The sequence below is a fragment of the Aedes albopictus genome, chromosome 3 (genome assembly GCF_035046485.1).
Source record: "Aedes albopictus strain Foshan chromosome 3, AalbF5, whole genome shotgun sequence".
NCBI classification, from domain to species: Eukaryota; Metazoa; Arthropoda; class Insecta; order Diptera; family Culicidae; genus Aedes; species Aedes albopictus.
The window spans coordinates 179944187-179963653 of record NC_085138.1 but is presented as its reverse complement, the minus strand read 5'-3'; the positions used below and the strand labels follow the sequence as shown (position 1 = coordinate 179963653).

General features: G+C 35.9%; 1 protein-coding gene across 20 annotated transcripts in view; it reads left to right on the top strand.

Annotated features, from left to right (window-relative positions):
* Nucleotides 1-19467, top strand: part of LOC109415058 (RIMS-binding protein 2) — a 248204-nt gene that overhangs the window by 136993 nt on the left and 91744 nt on the right. For all 20 annotated transcript variants that reach the window (XM_062855737.1, XM_062855735.1, XM_062855730.1 and 17 more), the window contains 2 exons: nucleotides 124-275; nucleotides 368-559. In XM_062855737.1, coding sequence (XP_062711721.1) covers nucleotides 124-275; nucleotides 368-559 — 344 coding nt within the window. The remainder of the gene's footprint in view (nucleotides 1-123; nucleotides 276-367; nucleotides 560-19467) is intronic.

The window sequence follows — 19467 nt, the reverse complement described above, 5'->3', positions numbered from 1 at the left end:
ATACCAGTTTTTCTCAAACTATCTGTTCATATTGCGAGTGTGGCCCCTAATTTGGGGCATTTCTAATCATTCATTTGCTAAATAACATGTCTTCTTTCGATTGCTTTTTGTGTGATCTCGTAGAGTGGAAGGTTCGGAAGGGGAGTTGGCGCTATGCGCAGGTGATTATTTGTTAGTCTGGGGCAACGGTGAACCACAAGGTGGCTATCTGGATGCCGAACTGTTAGATGGTAGAAGGGGCCTAGTGCCCGCGTCCTTCGTGCAAAGATTAGTAGGTTAGTCATCTCATTTCCTTTATTAAACGTCATCTTAAAAACAACCAACTCATCATGTTTCGTTTCGTTCATCTCTTTCCGAACCCGTACAGGTGACGACTTGTTAGAATTCCATCAGGCCGTAGTGTCGACACTGCGGGACGCTGATGACGCCCCCATAATCCTCGATCCAGCGCCGTTACCGTTGGGCAACCCTCTTGTGCCGCACACAACCGAAGACTTAGCGCGAATTAGCGAAGCCCATACCGACGTAGGTCAAGAGTTCGACGACGAAGCCGACACAGGTAGGAGCGTTCCCCTCACCGTTCAAGTGTGCTATCTCTGTTATCTGTGTCTGTTTGATCTCCTCCTCTGAGCTACTACCCTTCGATTGCGAGGAGTTCCATACGAGTGTTTGGTTATTGGGTTACACGTGCGTGTGTTTTGAGATTTATCAGGGCATTACTGCCGTGAATCGCAAGTCAGTCCCATCTGCATTTTAGGCAAAAATGAGTTAATGGCCGTTTTCGAGCTTTCTTCGGATGATCTTTCACCTGCGTGCATAAAAATATATAGTTTGTTCAGTAAAATTGAAAAACAACACCAAGTCAGATTGTCCCATAATGAAATGTAATCGCAAGTCAGTCCCATTACGAACTTGTGTGCCCTCCAGTACAAGACCTAACACTATTTTAGCTAGTTTTACATTTTTCACTGTTATGTTTTAACGTTTGAAACAATATGTGAAAGTTTCATGATGATCGCAGAAGTTTTCAATTCATAGCGATTTTTTAGAGTTTCGTATAGAAATCGAATTTGAAAACTTCAGAGGCCATTTTCTCAATGCCTACTTTTTACATATGGGACTGACTTGCGATTCACGGCAGATTAAGTACCGTGTATCCAAATATGCTGCATTTGGCAGTTAATGTTGGCATCACTGGCAGCAGTGACGTCTGCAATGATCTGCAATAATAATAATAATAATAATAATAATAATAATAATAATAATAATAATAATAATAATAATAATAATAATTAGATGTATGGGTGACCGAGCCGTGCATTTAAGTTTAGTCATGTAGGGACATAGCAATTTGTAAACAAAATCAAATCCAATAGGAAGAAGGGAGAAATCTATAAATTTAGTATAGTAAATTCACTGCAGTTAAACCAATTTATTATTTCTAAATCAATGTTGAAGTAAGAACTAAGATATGCTGTAATGTACGATCTAATTTTCATTGATAATTACTAGGTTTAAGTAATCGAAGAGTTGGATGGTAAAAAGGTATTGGAGTGCGATTGAGTTTAAACTAAATCTTGTAAGTTTAGCGACGAATTTATTTAGTAATTATATATAATAAAAATGAACGCTTTGCAGTTTGAGCCGATCTACAAAGGCTGCTCCAAAAACTTAGTTTATCTTCGCAACAGTTACAGAATCAAGTTGTTAAGTTTTACATCAAATACGGGAACTTACTTATTTTCAGCAGTTTTGTTCTCTTCGTCATGATTTTTTTTAAACCTGTTGAACTCAAAGTTAGCGTCAAATCTTTCCCTACCAAGCTGATTTATGCTATCAAGTTTCAGAATTTGGCTCACAAGACGAAGAGAACAATCCTGCCAATAAACCCTAAGTCACCCTAGTATGTAAAACTTTGGTGCTGTTAACATATTATGTAGCCTGAAACTTGGTCATGGACATTTTTTTTATTATCGTACAAATTGGACCGAAGGGTCTCAGATTTTAATGGAAAAATTTCCACAGACTGGGCTCATGAATATATGAACAAAAAAAATTGAGAAAAATTCAGGGTCGCCTATTTTCCCGGAAAACGCCGGTGGAAATTTTGTGTTTTCCCCTGACATGGCAAAATTAGCCATAACTCAAAAACGAAAAAAAGTGCTTTCCAAAAATTTCAGCGATTAAAGCTTATGGAATAACTTTCTCAAAAATATTGTTTCGATATTTTTTACAAGTCCGGGCATCGTTTTTCCGGCCTTTCTTTACGAATTTTCTCAACTGTGGAAAACTTTTTCCAGTTCATATATTTTTTGGATTTCTGAGAAAATGCTTTCATTTTCTAAATAAAACTTTGCTTCTATGATGCTTCGTTCTTGAGTTATGATTTTTTAAAGTAAGTAGTGTCAGGGGAAAACAAAGAATTTCCACTTGAGTTTTCGGGGAAAATAAGCGACCCTGAATTTTTCTGAATTTTTTGTTTGTTCATATACCCTTGAGCCCTGTCTGTGGAAAAAGTATCATGAATATCTGGGACCCTTCGGCCCAATTACGTACGGTAATAAAAAAATGCACTCATCTCAAAAGTAGACGTTTGTCCATGACATTGTGTGCACCTTCCAATATGGAATTATTTTTGAAATTTTCTTCGAATTTCGACTGTTGGTGATTATGTTGGAAGGGGAATGGCGTTCAGTCTTTGGAGGAATAACTCAAAAACGGATTTTTAAGCTTTCATCCGACGTTTCGGTCGCTATATTGCGCCTTCTTCTGGGAATTAACTATGCTCCGTCCTAATTCCCAGAAGAAGGCGCAATATAGCGACCGAAACGTCGGATGAAAGCTTAAAAATCCGTTTTTGAGTTATTCCTCCAAAGACTGAACGCCATTCCCCTTCCAACATTATTTTTGAAAACTAAGACTTAATACTCTTCTACCGTGTTAGTATCGAATTTTCGACGTATCTCGTCATACCATTTTTAAGACCAATCTGTAAGAAAATTTGTAAGACCAACTCAGCCACTGAGTAGACATTTTTTCTCGGTGTATCGGGTAGCTTTCAATGCTACGATCATTTTTTCCGAAGACGAAATTCTTTCTTATGGTCACATTCTTGAGATTCACAAGTTTAGAAATTCTAAGATCACCTAGCGTATAAAGGTCAATAAGTTCAGTATCTGTTAGCTATTAGCTTTGCATGCCCTGATCAGCTTTGTCGAAGACAAAATTCATTAATGTGGCCCGATTCTCGAGATACAGCAGTTTTAAATTTCTTAAACTTAAGGTAAGTTTCCAGTTCCTTGTTTTTCCGTAAGTAATTTTGACATTTGTTTAACTGACAGCATTTAAACGAAACGATGCTTTAAGAAGGGTGTGAAGAATAGGGCACTGCATACGGCGCCACAGCGGTTGCTACCTAGATAAATTGTTCTAATTCTTTGACGTATCGTGGCCTTGTTGTTTGCGATTTGGACTAAAAGAAACTTCGTTCGTTTCCTCAGGAAGTGTGATTGAAATTGAAATGTACTTTTGAGCGCGCATGTGGCGATAATGATTCAATTAATAACTTTTGCGTGAGCTGGTAGGAAAATCCAGATAGTGAGATTCCAACGGAGTTGTTAAGCGTTCCAAGGTAAAAGCTAATGTGAGACGCAATGATTCTGGGGAAAATTTTAATTGTATTACAACGAGAACTATGGTAGGATACAAATTATAAATTTTGCAATATTAGAGCTCGGACTACGAGGGGAGGAATTTTCCTGAGACTGTGTCAGTTACCTTGTGGAGTTCTAGACGAAATGCTGGGACAATGCTTAACGGGGAATTTGATGGGAATTTGATGAAGATCCACGAAGGATTCTTTGTGATGAATCTCTTTCGGCATTCCATACTAAGGTTTTTTTTGGGTTTGTGGGCTTCGTGGCCGTGCGGTTAGCGGCGTCAGTCGTCTGGGTGTTTTATAAGCCTCGAAGTGCGGGTTCGATTCTCGCTCCAGTCGGGGAAAACTTTTCGTCAAACGGAAAATTCTCCATTGGGCCACTGGGTGTTATGTGTGTAGTCCGTTGTCTCGTGTATGTAATGTTCAGTCTGTGCAGCCTCTGGCTGAAGACGGTGTAGTGTCTTCAGAAAATCCTCTTGAAATTCTTCCAGGTGTTCCACAGAAAAATCCACCAGGGTTCGCCGGGGATTCTCATAAAATGTCTCTGAGATTTTCATTAGAAGTTCTACCGAAAAAAATCCCTCCATGAGTTCCTTCTAATGTTTTTCCCAGGACTTAATAGCATGGGATCTTCTAAGATTTCCTTAAGGATTTTCTCCAGAGGTGTTTTCTAAGATTCTACCAGGAGTTTTTTCGAACCTTCCTCCAATAATTTCAACCGGGAGTTCTCAAGTATTTTTTTTTTACCCTGGGTTTGCTCAGATATTTATTCGGAAATTCCCGCAGGAATTCCTTCCAGTATCATTCCAAGAGCTCCTTCCAGGATTTGTACAGGAATTCATCCTTAGTTTGGTCCTGGTATTCTTCCAGTAATTCCTCCAGGAGTTCTTTCTAATGGCTGGTTTCCACCTGATAAGTACTGTGTAAAAAGATAGGACAAGTAATGCTCACGTAAAACTTTTGCAATCAAAATTACTTAGGCGTTCGCAGTTGATAAGTAATTCACAGCCAGAAAGATTTGCCAACAGATGGCACTGTCATGCGATGCTGTCAGTCATGTTGTTGATTTTCCGTACGGAATAATATGTCGATGTATTATTCCGTGAGTAAAAGGGACATTTCTCTTTCTTTGTGTTTCTTCTTTCGCGCCTGCGTGTTCACAGTGTGCATTAGTATTTAGCCGTGTCGCTCTATAATGTGTGCTCCGTCTTCCCTCAGCATAGCTGCATCTGAACACGAGATTGAATTTATTGAGGTTGAATAATTTGCCGTTACGTAGTTTAAAAATTTATAAAGACATCCCAAAACTGAATTGTTTATAAATAGTTCGACTATTGAAAAAAGTAAATAGCATTTGAGTTAAGCTGATGAGAGACAATGATTCTAAAAACTGTTGCATCATAATCATTTCATTTCGTTTGTTGAATAAAATGTTCTATGGTGCACTAGAACCATGAGAAGTAAAGACTGTATTCGATGAAATTTGGAAAATGATGTATAGCTTTTGATTGCGTTCACAAAATCAAATATTTTTTGATCAGGAATAATATGTAATGTGTAGCTAATACCATAACAATGACAACTAATTCAGTTTGGTATTGGCGCAGATATTGTTAATATCATCAAATAAGATTTTAGTAAATTTTTTCATCTGTTTTAAAAATTGTAAAGGCTATAATTTTGATGTAACTCGTCAAGACGTCTGAAGATTTGACTCGAAGTTCTTAACAGAGTATCAATAAACTGGTAAAAAATCTTAAAATCGGTTCAATACGTTTTTTAGTATTCAAAACTCAAATCGCTTCAAGGCATATTTTAGGTACATTTTAACCATTTTATTCCGTGTGTACTATTTGGTTTGTACAACTGTCATGACTGTTCCGATTTTTATTAGCATTTGAAACTGTAAAACCATTATAAAAACTGTTCTTAGCCAAATTGCTTGAAAACTTTTCAAGTTATGACAGTGTGAATGTCACGATACAAAAAAAAACATTTTTGATTATTGTGACTTTGTGCCACATATACAGTCAAAACTTTATTACGGCTAGATCAAATTGAATGAAATTTTTACACAATATTTCTACATGTATACTTTACATACAGAACAGTTTTGATTGAAATCGGTTCAGTATTTTTGAATCTAGAGCTATAACGGTGAAGAAACTTCTCAAATGGCAAAATTCTTGTTTCAACGATATCTCCACCAATATTCAACGGATTTTGATGAAATTTGTATAATATTAGCTTTACGTAATACACTATTCCTGGTAAAAAATTAGTCATTTACCATTTTATTATGAAATCTTTCTGAATTCCAATAATTCGTTCCGAGATCCCTACGAGAATTGCTCTGAGATTCCCTCAGAATTTCTGCTTGGGATTCCTCCAGAAATTCCATCCTAGATCTCTCTCGAAATTAATTCAGGATTGCTCCAGGAGTTCTTTCTGGGATACCTAAGGGAGTTCCCTCAGATATTATTCCAGCCATTTGTTTAGGATTTGTTCAGAACTTCCAGGAGTTCTCTCCAGGATTACTCCTGTAACTCCATACGGGATTCCTTCAGAGGTTCCTTCATGGAATTCTCTAGAAATTCCTTCCGAGATTCCTCCAGAAGAATCATATGAAATTATTCTAGAAGTTCTTTCAGGGATTCTTTCACGAGTTTTTTTTTATGATTTCTCCAGAACCTTTTGGAATGTCTTCAGATTTTTATCTGGGAAGAAACTATTGAAAGAATCTCTGAAATCGCTCGTGTAGATATTCCCTGCAAAATTGCTGGAGATATTCCTTAAGAAGCTGTTGGAGGAATTTTATAAGGAACTCAAGAGCAAGTCTTGGAGTACTTCCATAAAGAATAAAAAAAAAACTTCTGGAGTATTTCCATGAGCAAAATTTAAGAAACTTCCAGAATGAATTCCAAATTATGTAATCTGCAAGGAATCCCAGTAGAATCTCTTGGAGAAATCCCGGAAGGATATCCTGGATAAATTATTGGACAAATCTTAGAAGGAACTCCTGGAAGAACCTTGACTTATTTTCCAGGAGTCTGGAAGTTCTGGAGAAATTCCGGAAAAAACTTTTGAAAATTCCCGAAAGATACCCCGGGTAAAATTTCTGGGGAGGTCCCTGATGCCACTCCTGGTGTAATCTTAGAAGAAAATCCTGGAGAAATACCAGAAGAAACTATGAGAGGAACCCATAAATTTACTCCTAGAGGAAACCTAGAAGGAGTTCCTGGAGGAATCCCGGAAGAAGCTAGAGGAATTACAAAAGGAATTCTTTGAGGATTCACATAAGAAACGTCCAGAGAAAACCTAGATGAATCTCAAAAGGTTGTATCTTAGAAAGAAATCCTGGAAGAATCACTGAAAGAACTCCAGGACGAATCTAAGAATGAATTCCTATAGAAATCCTAGAAGGAATTCTTGAAATGATCCCGGAAGGAATTCCTGCGGCAATCTCCGAATAAATATCTGAGTGAACCACGGATAAAAAATACTTAAGAAATCCCGGATGAAATTATTGTAGAATAGTTAGAAAACACCTCTGGAGAAAACCCTGAAGGAACTCCTAGAAGATCCCAAAATAAAAAATAAAAAACAAAATAAATAATTCCGGAATTAGAAGGAACTCACGGAGGGATTTTTTGTAGAACTTCTAATGAAAATCTCAGAGACATTTTATAAGAATCCCCTGCGAACTTCAGGTGGATTTTTCGGTGGAACATCTGGAAGAAATTCAAGAGGACTTTCTGTGAAACCCTAAAGAAAAACCTTCGTATGGAATGCCAAAAGATTCATCCCAAAGAATCTTTCGTGGATCTTCATTAAATTCCCCGTGAAGCTTTGTCCTACCTCGTATTTCATCTAAAACTCCACAAGGTAACCGTCAGAGTCCCAGCCGAATTCCTTCCACCGTAGTCCGAACTCCAATATTGCAGAATTTATAATTAGTATCCAACCATAGTTCTCGCTGTAATACCATTAAAAGTTTTTTTTAAATTTCTTTTTATTTGTGAATTTTAACTTAGACTAATCCTTCACACACCCATTAAAAGTTCCCTCAGAATCCCAGCGTCTCTCATTAGCATTTCCCTTGGAACTCCGTTGCACGGTATCAAAATTTCAAATTTATTATCGATCTTCCGTGTACCTCGGATCTTTCTTCACAGAAAGTCAGCATTTTGGCTATACTTTATAATTGGAAAGTTTTAAAATATTCCATCTGGGAAATTTTGAATTATCTAAGTTTTTGGCTATTTTCCATACTAAAATTAATTAAATACTGATTTTAACCAAAAAATGTCCCATACAAAATGTATGGGAAAATTTTCACCGATAAAATATTTTCTCGTCTTCCGATTATAAATATATAACCCAAATACAAACAATTTCCGAAGAAAAATCCGAGGTACATGAAAGTTCGATAAAAATCGAGATTTTGACACCGTGGCGTTGAAATCTCACTATCTGGATTTTCCCCATACGCGCGCAAAAATTAAATTTAAATTTCAATCACACTTCCTGAGGAAACGAACAAAATTTCTCTAAGTCCAAATCGTAAACAACAAGGTCACGAAACGCCACACGAACAACGAACAATATATCTAGCAACCGCCGTATGCAGTGCCCTTTTCTTCACATCCTTCTTACAGCATCGTTTCGTAAAAATGCTGTCGGTTAAACAAATGTCAAAATTACTTACGGAAAAAGGAGGAATTTTACTTGAGCGCTCTACTTGGGAACTGGAAACTTACCATAAGATAGAACTTTTTTGGGATTCCTCTAGGTTTCCTCTGGGCGTTTGTTATGTGAATCCTCAAGGAATTCTTTTTGGAATTTCTCCAGGAATTGTTTATTGGATTTATCTGGGAAATCCTTCTTCCAGCAACTTCTTCCGGGATTCCTCCAGGAACTCCTTCTAGGTCTCCTCCAAGACCATAGTTCCTTCTGGTATTTATCCAGGATTATCTTCTTGGATAACACCAGGAGTGGCATCAGGGACCTCCCCAGGAGTGTCTCCCGGGTTATCTTCTGTATTTTTTATAAAAGCTATCTCCCCCATTTCTCCAGGACTTCCAGACTCATGGAAAATAAGTCAAGGTTCTTACAGAAATTCCTTCTAAGATTTGTTCAATAATTCAACCAGGATATCCTTTCGGGGTTCCCCCAAGAACTTCTTCAGGGGTTCCTGCAGGATTTCCTACTGGATTTCTTGCAGATTACATACTCTGCAATTAATTCTGGAAGTTTTTTTTTTAATTATGCTCATGGAAATACTCCAGAAATTGATTTTAATCTTTATGGAAGTATTCCAAGACTTGCTCTAGAGTTCCTTATGAAATTCCTCCAACAACTTCTTAACTAATATCTTTAGTAGATTTGTAATGAATAAACACGAGTAATTTCTGATATTCTTTCAATAGTTTCTTCCCAGAAAAAAAAATCCGAAAGCATTACAAAAGGTTCTGGAAAAATTTTAAAAGAAACTTGTGAAGGAATCCCTGAAAAAGCATCTAGAATAATTTCATAGGGATCTTTTGGAGGAATCTCGAAAGGAACTTCTAGAGAATTCCAGGAAGGAATCTCTAAACGAATCCCGATGGAGTAACGAAAGTAATCCTAGAGAGAACTCCTGGAAGAACCCCAGATGGAAGTACTGAACAAATTCTAAATAAACTCCTGGAAGAGTCAATGAGGAAATTCGCTTAGGTTTCTCAGAAAGAACTCCTGGATCAATCCTGAATCAATTTCCAAAGAAATCATGGAAGGAATTTCTGGAGAAATCCCAAGCAGAACTCTCAGTAATCTGAAGAAATCTCAGAGCAATTCTCGTAAGGATCTCGGAACGAATTCCTGGAATTCAGAAAGATTTTCTAATTAACTGGTAAATGCCAATTTTTTACCAGGAATAGTGTATTATGTATAGCTAATTACCAAACAAAATTCATCAAAATTGGTTGAATATAGTTGGAAATATCGTTAAAATAAGAATATTGCTATATGAGAAGTTTGGGCAAAGTGTAGAATTAGCATTTAGTTAAAATACACAGAAACGAACGTTTTAAAAAATATCACATTTTACCGTTTTAGCTCCAGAGCCAAAAATACTATACCTATTTCAATCAAGATTGTTCCTTATGTAAAGTATACATATAGAAATATTCTGTGGAAAAAAATCATTCTAGCCGTAATAAAGTAATAGCCGTATATGTGGCACAAAGTCATATTAAGCAAAATGTGTTTTGTATCGTGACATTCAAACAGTTATAACTTGCGATGTTTTCAAGCAGCAATGAAGCTCAAAATTTGACTATGGACAATAATAGTTTTGCAGTGTCAAATTTTGATAAAAATCAGAACAGTCATTACAGTTACACAATCAAAATAGTACACACGGAACTTAAAATTGTTAAGAAGTGGAAGTATGGTCAAGTGGAGCGGACCTGGTGTGATGGTTAACGCACGTGACTATCACGCCGAGGACCTGGGATCGAATCCCACTCCCGACAAACTCGCAAAATGCGAGTTCTTCCTTCGGATGGGAAGTAAAGCGTGGGTCCCGAGATGAACTAGCCTAGGGCTAAAAATCTCGGTAATACAGATAAAAAAAAGAAAGTATGGTCAATATGCCTGTTAACCCTCTATTACCCAAATTTTTGATTTTGTTTTAAATATCATTTTTCGTCATCTAAATTCGGTTTAAACATGTTTTGGAAGATGATTCTTTTTGATTCTCGATTTCGTGAATTTCAGTTTTTGATTTTTCTAATTTTTTTTTTTTGAACATTCCCACACTTTTATATTTTTCTTGGAAGCCTATTTGGGGTACGGTTTTTTTTGAGATGAAATCATTTTGAGATTTTATGATTATTGTTGAAATATTTTTATTTTTATTTTTTTTCATTGAAAATTTTATTTTCCGTGTAATTTTGAGGAAAATAATTTTAGAGTGTATTCGATTCCCTTAAATTATTAAACTAGGATAGAATGATTTGGGAAAAATTTAAAATATGTTAATTGTAGCGATTCAAAGCAAAATAAACAATGACTTCTGAAAGGTGACTAAAACATCAATTTTTCAATGATTTTTAAAAAATGTTAGTATGTTTCAAAATACACCAAAATTTATTTTGAGATATACAAAACAGTCCTAAATATCAGCCAAAAATATAAAATTTTTGATTTTCCACGAAACAAAAATTACAAAAATGCTATACCCCGTCTAAATGCGGGATTGGGTATTAGAGGGTTCAATATGCCTTGAACTAAGTTTTGAATACTAGAAAAAAGTATTAAATTTGTATATTTTTTGCCAATTAATTGATACTATGTTAAGAACTTCGAGTCAAATTTTCAGACGTTTTGACGAGATACAACAAAATTATAGGCTACACAACTTTTAAAATGCGTGAATAAATAAGCTAAAATCTTATTTTATGATATTGACAATATCTGCGCCAATACTAAACTGCAGTGAATCAAAATTCAACCATCGCGCAACAATAATGACAATGTCGCAACGTGTATTTGTTGCGACAATCCGCCCAATGCGACATAAGATTGTCCCAACTTGAAAATAATAGGATAAACATCGTACACCAAGAGTTTAGAGATTTTTCAGCCTTGCATTGCGATTTTCGAACGGTAACTTCGAGTAAGTAAACACTGCAACTCTGCTGAAGATCTATCATCAAACAGTTTCGACTTTGGGTTTGTAATAATTGATTATTCACGAGTTGAAAAGTACGCAACAAATTCAGCTTCCGTTTTGTCTGCAACAAAAATTTTCGAGATCATGTCATTATCTGTTACCAGTAGGGATAAAGAGTAATCGTTGCGCCTTCTTTGTTGCTTGTTTTGTGCTTCTTTTGTCTGACAATTCTCTTCACTGCTAAACTGATTTGGTTGAAAATTTGATGGTATTAGTTACACATACACTATTCCTATTATTTTTGTAAACGCAATAAAAAGTTGTTCATTATTTCCTGTGTCCAAATTTCAACGAATACAGCTGTTACTTCTCATAACTCAAGTGCACCATAGAACATTGTATCCAACAAACGAAATTAAATAACTATGATGCAACAGTTATTAGAGTCATTGTCTCCTCATCAGGTGAACTCAAATGCTATTTACTTTTATCAATAGTCGAGCATTGATAAACAATACAGTTTTGGGGTGTCTTTAAAATATTTTTAACTACGTAATGGGAAATTATTCAACCTCAGAAATTCAAATCAACTTTGCCGAAAACAACATTCTTCCAAGTAGTTTGATTTTTGAAATACTGCACTCTAATAATTTCTTAAAGTCACTAGTGCCATAAACCTAGCATCAACTAGTTCACTATCGGATAGTTCTGGATGTCCTGATCAACTTTGTTGATGCCGAATATCTTCTAAATAGCCTGGTTCTCAAGATACAGCAGATCAGCAGATCTAAGACTCACTAGCGCCATCTAGCGGATAAACCTAATATCAACAAATTCACTATTGGACAGCTATTGATGTCTTGATCACCATTACCGGAGACTCCGCACTTAATCCAAGAATCACATACCAAGAATGATTTCAATTTATTCTAGGTACACTACGCATTGTAAAACCACATTTGATGTTCACAACACGAGCGCAATGACATTGGCAATAGCTGTTGACACAAAAGCTATCAAAAGAAAATGTTTTATGATCAGTAGTGCCACCTACTGGAGCGAACATGTACTAAATTACGTACTATCGTAGAATCCCTGACCTCCTGAACAAGTTTGCTGCTCCTCCAACATGCCTATTTTTGCACAGTAATCGTAAAGGTAACTGATCTAAAGATAGATCACTGGGCGTTCAGACCCGGGTAGACGAGAATATCTAAATCATATCTAAAATCGAACAATTTTTGCTGTCATAGCTCGATGTGATTTTGATGTGTTATTCAAAAATTTAATGAATATCGCATGAATTGCTCAAAATGATCTGATATCAGTTTTTGCTCTTGTCGGAATATCTGAAAATTTCTACATAAGAACAAATTGAGCTCTTCTGCACGAGATGGAACACACCCGGGTAGAGCTTAATGGCAAAAGAATGGCAAATTTTACCATTGAAACAGAATGTTTGAATGGCAAAATGTGTTATTTGTTTGTTTGAAATTAGAGTTAAAATAACAAAAATAATAACAAAATTTTGGTAGCAAAAAAACTTAAAAATAACTTATTTTGCCATTGTGATAACAAAGTAATGGTAAAGCATGCGGATTAAATTGAAGAACAAAATAAGTTATTATTGAGATATTGATAACAAAATAAGACCCAAATTAACTGTTATCGGTGAATAACAAAATATGACATTCTTGAGTTATTGATAACAGAATAAGAACAAATTTAGCTGTTTATGTGGCGATCAAAATAATGGTAGGTTTCGTTGTTCAAATTCTATTTTAAAATAATGGTAGATTCAGTTTTTATTTCAGAGTAGCAGAAAAAAGGTAAAATGAGCTATTTCTATTAATTGTTTGAGTTTTAAACTAACATAAATTGTTGTGCATCAAATAGAATCCATTGCGAATCAAACACACAGCTGAGAATCCGGATTTGTTTACTTTGGGAGATACGTCGAATTGAAAAGTTATGCTTGAAATATACAACATAATAGTTAATGGTATATTAAGAGTAAAATATGTTATGGTGCCAAATATTTATAAATTATTTCTCACAATATCAAAATAATGGCAAATTTAGTTAGGAATGTAAATTATGTTATTTTTTTGATATTTTATACAATTCATTATAAAATATGTTAATTGCAAGTTTTACCATGATAGTAATTTTTGTTATTGATGTGTTATTTAGCATTATTCATGAATAACAAATTAATGACAAGATTTGCTATGATTGTATATTTTGCTATTGATTTGCCATTTTAAGTTTTTCATAATAACAGAAGAATGGCAAAACGAGATTTGATGGCAAAACCAGTTATTATTTTGTCCTTTGTTTGCCATTAGCCTCTATTCGGGCATACACCCATTGAGATGGCTCAATGTTAGTGAAATGCCACGCGCCCCTTTCTGAGCTGTGGAAAAGAAGAACATCATGCTCTTATTTCCATTATATTCACAACAGTGAGCCACAGTTGAGTGGTAAGTAGCGCTGCCGGTGAATTCTAAGGTCGTAAGTTCGATGCTGGATTTTAGCATTTTTTAGTTTTTTTTTTTTCAAGAAAAAGGTCGACAAATTTTGACTGCTATTGTATTGATCTTGTAATATTATACCGAGCTATTATTGAGCATTTCTCCATACTAGATGTTGCTATTATTTCTGCTCTTTTACCTCTTATATCAATCAAACCAATATTAATTTTTGTTCTTTAGTAATTCAATTAGTAATAACTAAAAATGCTATTTATTAGATTTTCCACCTACTCGGGGAGCATTGCTGCGCGTAAATTGGATAAGAAGATTTTCATGGGAGTTTCAGAGAAGATTCAGGAGGGTGGGGAATTCAGAGTGCTTTCAAGGTATTTTAGTAAATTGTATACAATTGCTTCATGGAGATTTCAGGAAGTTTCAAGGACTTTCAGGTTACTGTAGGGGGGATTTCTATGAGTTTTGGGGTATTTCGCCCTCAATGCTTCAGGAGGGTTCAAAATAAGTTTGCGGTGGACTAAAGAGTTGTTCCAAAGAAGTTTTAAGGCGTTTCGAGGTGTTTTAGATCGTTTCTTGTAGTTGCAGGGATTCCCGAAGGGTTCCAAATGAATGTTTCAAGGGATTTCTGGGGGCTTCAAAGGGTTTCCGAAACGGTTTTAATACGTTTTAGTGGGTCTCAGGGTATTCCAGGTGGTTTGCGGGGAGCTCAAGGAAAGGAGGATTAAGAGGGGATTTTGGTGGGTTTCAGAGGAATAATTCCGTATGCTTTTTCCCTCATTATGCGAAGCAGATGTATGTATTAGAATTTACCGTAACTGGCTCTACCTAAACTATGGTTCCAATAAAGGATTGTATACAAATACTAGTGATATCATTGCAGCACTCAGAATATGTTTCTAACCAAATGATTAAAATTTAAAGTAAAATGTAAAATATTGTTTCTTGAAGTAAACTAGAAGATACTGAAGGAAAATAAAAAAAAAAACAAAATACTTACTATGATCACAAACATTCCAGGTCCACACATCTGAAAACACATAATTCCGCACAAGTTAAAACAATGTTACAATAATCAAACACGATTATGGATCTCCTCAAAACTTATCCCACATTTATGTAGTGAATGTACATCATTCTCCGCAAACACAACGGCACACCGAATGAAAAACAAAAATAAGGCAACGTGACATACGGATCTAGCGAAACAACGAGGAAAAACGATGAAACAACCCATCACTTATTTCACTACCAACTCATAACCCACATCATACCCCCGCTCCCAATTGCTAACAGCAAAGTAATTTATATGAACATGTCATCCATATCATGGTGCCTCCGGCTCATTTGTCCTAATTTCTGTTTACCCCGGAGAAAATCAAGTGCCAAAAAATTCGATTATGGAGGAAAAACTGTATGCCTGCCTTCGCATATGATTTTTTTTTCTTGGGAAATTAGCAACCGGAAATGCAATTGATTATACAACGAGACAGTAAATGGCAAGGCTTGCAAGGTCACATCTGCTAACCAGTTGATTAAAGCATCATATCACTAGAAAACATGATCTTCAGCCAAATCGATCACTTTTCCCAACGCCTAACATGCCTCTCTTTACAAAACAAATTACATCTTTTCGCATCACAGCCAACTTATTATTATTCATTCAAATGCACCAGTACGTACTTTTCAAATGCAGCAGCTGAGAATCTTCCAAGTGTCACTTCACTTGTCCACACATCCAGCCAACAGCGCCATCATCGTACATTCCGTACAATATGAAACCATGAATTGCAAGTAATCGTGCGCCAAAGAATGAAAAAACTGAAGCTCCTTCTTTTTTTTCGTATGTTCCCATGGTGCTTTCACAACATTTTCCCACTCTTTAAGCAGCAGATAGTGTTTCAATTTGCCGGGGAAAATTGCTGAGGGCAATAGAAGATTAGGGTTGCTCGTTTATCCAGATTTTTTTTTTTTTTTTTACAGTTTTACTGTTAGCTTTTTTAATGTTTTATAATTCATAATTTCATTTCTAGTTATAGTTTCTATGCTCAGAAAAGTTCAGAAGAATTGTATAAAAAGCTTGCAATTTCGATAAACGCTTTGATCTATGTTTAATTCCAGAAGAAGAGAGTATCTGACATAGTGTCAGATGATTATATGTGGATTAATGTTCTTGCCTCAACTGGTTCAAAAAAATTCAGACAAATGTTTTGTATGAAAATATATAAATGTCTATTTCTTCGGTCCAAGGATTGATGATGGTAATTATTATTATTAACACTTTATTATGGGGAAATTTTTCCCAAGGCTCGTTTATCCCTTTGGTGACGAACCAGCACAATTGCGCTGTTGAGCAACAACAGGTTTGCATATTGATTTCATTTCTTTAGTCTTTGTTTTATGTGATGTAAACTGTTTTAGTAATTGAACTATTACTTATACTTGTACGTGTGCAAAAAAACTTTTGCTTATGTTGCATGTGGGATTTACCACAACAAGTTGAACAAAAAGTGGACAAAAACCGTAAAACATGAAAAAGTTTTATCTGTCGCATTTTTGTTATTTTCGATTTATCTAAGTAGTCAAAGCTAGAAATGGAAAGATTAAGAGTGCTTCTTTCAAATGAGGGATAACAATTCTTGTTTGGTTGGGAAATCCAAGAGTTCTGGAAAGCTAAAGTTGAGCAATTTGTATGGAAATTTCACTTTTTTACGCTCCGTCACGAAAGGGTTATCCCCGAATGATGGGAATAAAATGAAAGTTGAAGTTTTAGTTGGTTTCTTGCTACTGGCATTTTCTCCTTGTTATAGGATCGATCCTGATTTATTTGACGAGCTTTGCAGCAATTAAACATAAAAAGAATGAAAGGCTAAGGCGTCTTATATGCTGTATCCTGTCAGCGAAACATATGGGACCACAAAAAAAATGTCTCTTCTGTTCCTAGTGTTCAACCACCCCAATGAAATGAAACTCGTTGTGGATGATGCTTCTTGTGAGAGTTGGATCGGAGAGAAACGAAAACCGCACTATCTCTTGGCACAGAGCATCGTGGTGGATGTGTGTACGTTGCACGCGTACATCATCCGACATGAGTGCCACACGGCCACCCACCAGCCTTGGCCAACGGCACCAAGAACATTCATTTCTAGTCACATTTTGTTGGCAGTGAACTATGCAGTCAAGCAGCAAAGTGCATATTCACATGTCTTTGTTGGTAGTTAGCGCTTTCCAGCACGACAAACTTGCAAAATACTACTCCAATGTCATACGGCCGGGCTTTTGATTTTTTTTTAGTTTGCGCTTACAAGCTTGGTAACCGCAAAGTGTTGAAAGTGGAAGTTCCAGCACAGAGCTTATCAGAATATAACTAATGATACTGTGGCATTTATGGAGTATTACCCTATATGACCAATTAAAACTAAATAGAAGCTTCAGTGACCAAACTAGTGTGTAAGCAGAGTAGTGTGAACTTATTTTAATAGCATTTTGTTAACGTATATCATTCAAGCTATAGACTAAGATTTCCTTGCATAGCTCGCAACATAACCGAGATGAACCAAAAAGAACCCACTGACTTTCGCCTCAAGCGATGTACCCAGATTGTGCTGCAACTGGTCTCCGTACACACAGGCCGTCCTTCTTGCGACAAAATGCTTTATTATCGACCCCTTTTCTGCAGAACTGTGGATAATATAGCACAGCAAACAATGATAACAGAAGAAAAAAGGAATCAATGAAGAATGTTCCGAACATATGACGGTACATTCTGCTGCCATAAATTGTTTTGATAACTTGTAACAAAGCATTACGAAGGAGGAAAAAATGAGTTTCACATTAAATCCTTTAGGGCAAGGGAGAATAGCAGAACATGTAGCATAAAACTGTTTTAATGTTAGATTCTTGCTAGTTTTCTTCAATATTTTTATGACTTTTTTTAAATATGCAATTGTTAAATACAATAAAATAAAAAAAATCCAGCAGTTAATAGTGCAATTAAAATGAACTCTACATATCGTTTAAAGTGCATTTTCAAAATTCTTCAGTAATATACATTTTTGAGATGGTACGAGGAAGATATCAAACCTTCTAACAACACATAAGTTTAAATTTCCAAATAATTACTGTGAAGTAAACCTATGAGGTCCTCTATCACCGCAGCTGTTAAGAAGTAAGTAGTGGGTCATCGTTTACATGGAAAAATGAAAATTTCAATGGTATCCCATCAGATCAAAGCTTTTTTGATCCCATTTCAGAAAAAAAAAATAAGTGTGCAAAATTTGGGCACGATCTGTTTTGTCTACGTTTTGCGCATTGCGTTTGAAGTTTGTATGGGATTTTACATGGAAAACTCACTTTTGCATTTCTCTCATGAGAAGCTCGAATTTTTCTAAAATCATGTAACCGATAAAGTAAAAACATAGCCTAGGGTGTCCTGAAAAACTTTGTCGAAGATCGCGAAGTGATCTGATGCTTATGAAAAAAGTTATAGCGTCGGCATTGCTTGGTGAAACAACATGATTTTGTTGCTATTGTTATTCCTTTACATGTTAAAACCTAAAGACATGCATGGGATTCGTGGGTTTTAACTAGGGTGCCTGTACCAGTTATCGCACTACCCAAGGAAAACTACTTCTACAAAAATAAGAAGAAGACCGACGAATGTCGTCGATATGTCAAATGATAGATTTGTTTTCATACTTTACAGGAAAAATATAAAATCTGAGTCAAACCCACTTTTACTATTTATTACGACCTGTGCCAATGATAGGAACCCTGTACCAGTTATGGACATACTTTTTAATTTCGGTTCCACTTCGCACTATTTACATGCATTCCTTATGGGATTTGCCATAACTGGTACACTATGGCGAAATAGGGTGCAAGGAAGCAGAAATTTTAAGGAAAATGATTTATTTCTATCATAATTTGAGCAAAATGTGAAATTTGAATGATTGCAATCATCTTTTATGAACGTGATCTATTGTTCACATATTTTTTCTTGATGATTTGCATCGTTAAAAGTTGAAAATCAACTATGGCGAATTTGAGGTACTATAGCCATAACTGGTACACTGAGCCTATATCACAAGTATCGGATCGCTTTGCGGTCATCAACAAAGTTTTTCAGAACATCCTAGGCTACCATTTTACAATATCGGTTAAAAAGTTTCAGACAAACTTTTTCAACTTATGACAAAAATGCAAAAAAGTATGTTTTCCCATACAAATTTCAACTGCAATGCGCAAAGTGTAGACGCAACCGATCGTGCTCAAATTTTGCACAGATACTCAGGACCCGAAACGGAACCAAAAAAGTTTTGATCTGAGAGAACGGTTCCGATGACCCAGCAAGACCATACTAAGGATTTGATTCCCGGTCGTTGGCATCATTTGGCATAGAGTAAATATCTTCGTGTCTGCCGAACGATATATACATGCAAAATGATCATTGGCAGAGGAAGCTCTCAGTTAAAAACTGTGCAAATGCTCATGGAATAGCTGAGTAGCAGCCCAAGTAACAATTTTAATTTTATCGAAGTTTTTTAGCGATTCAAAAACCCTAAACATAAAACCATTGATGCCGACTTGGAAGTGCTCTCGGCCTCCATAAGCCCACGTTCTGGCTAGTTGGCCCAGCCTTATTGAGATCTACAGGACTTCGTATG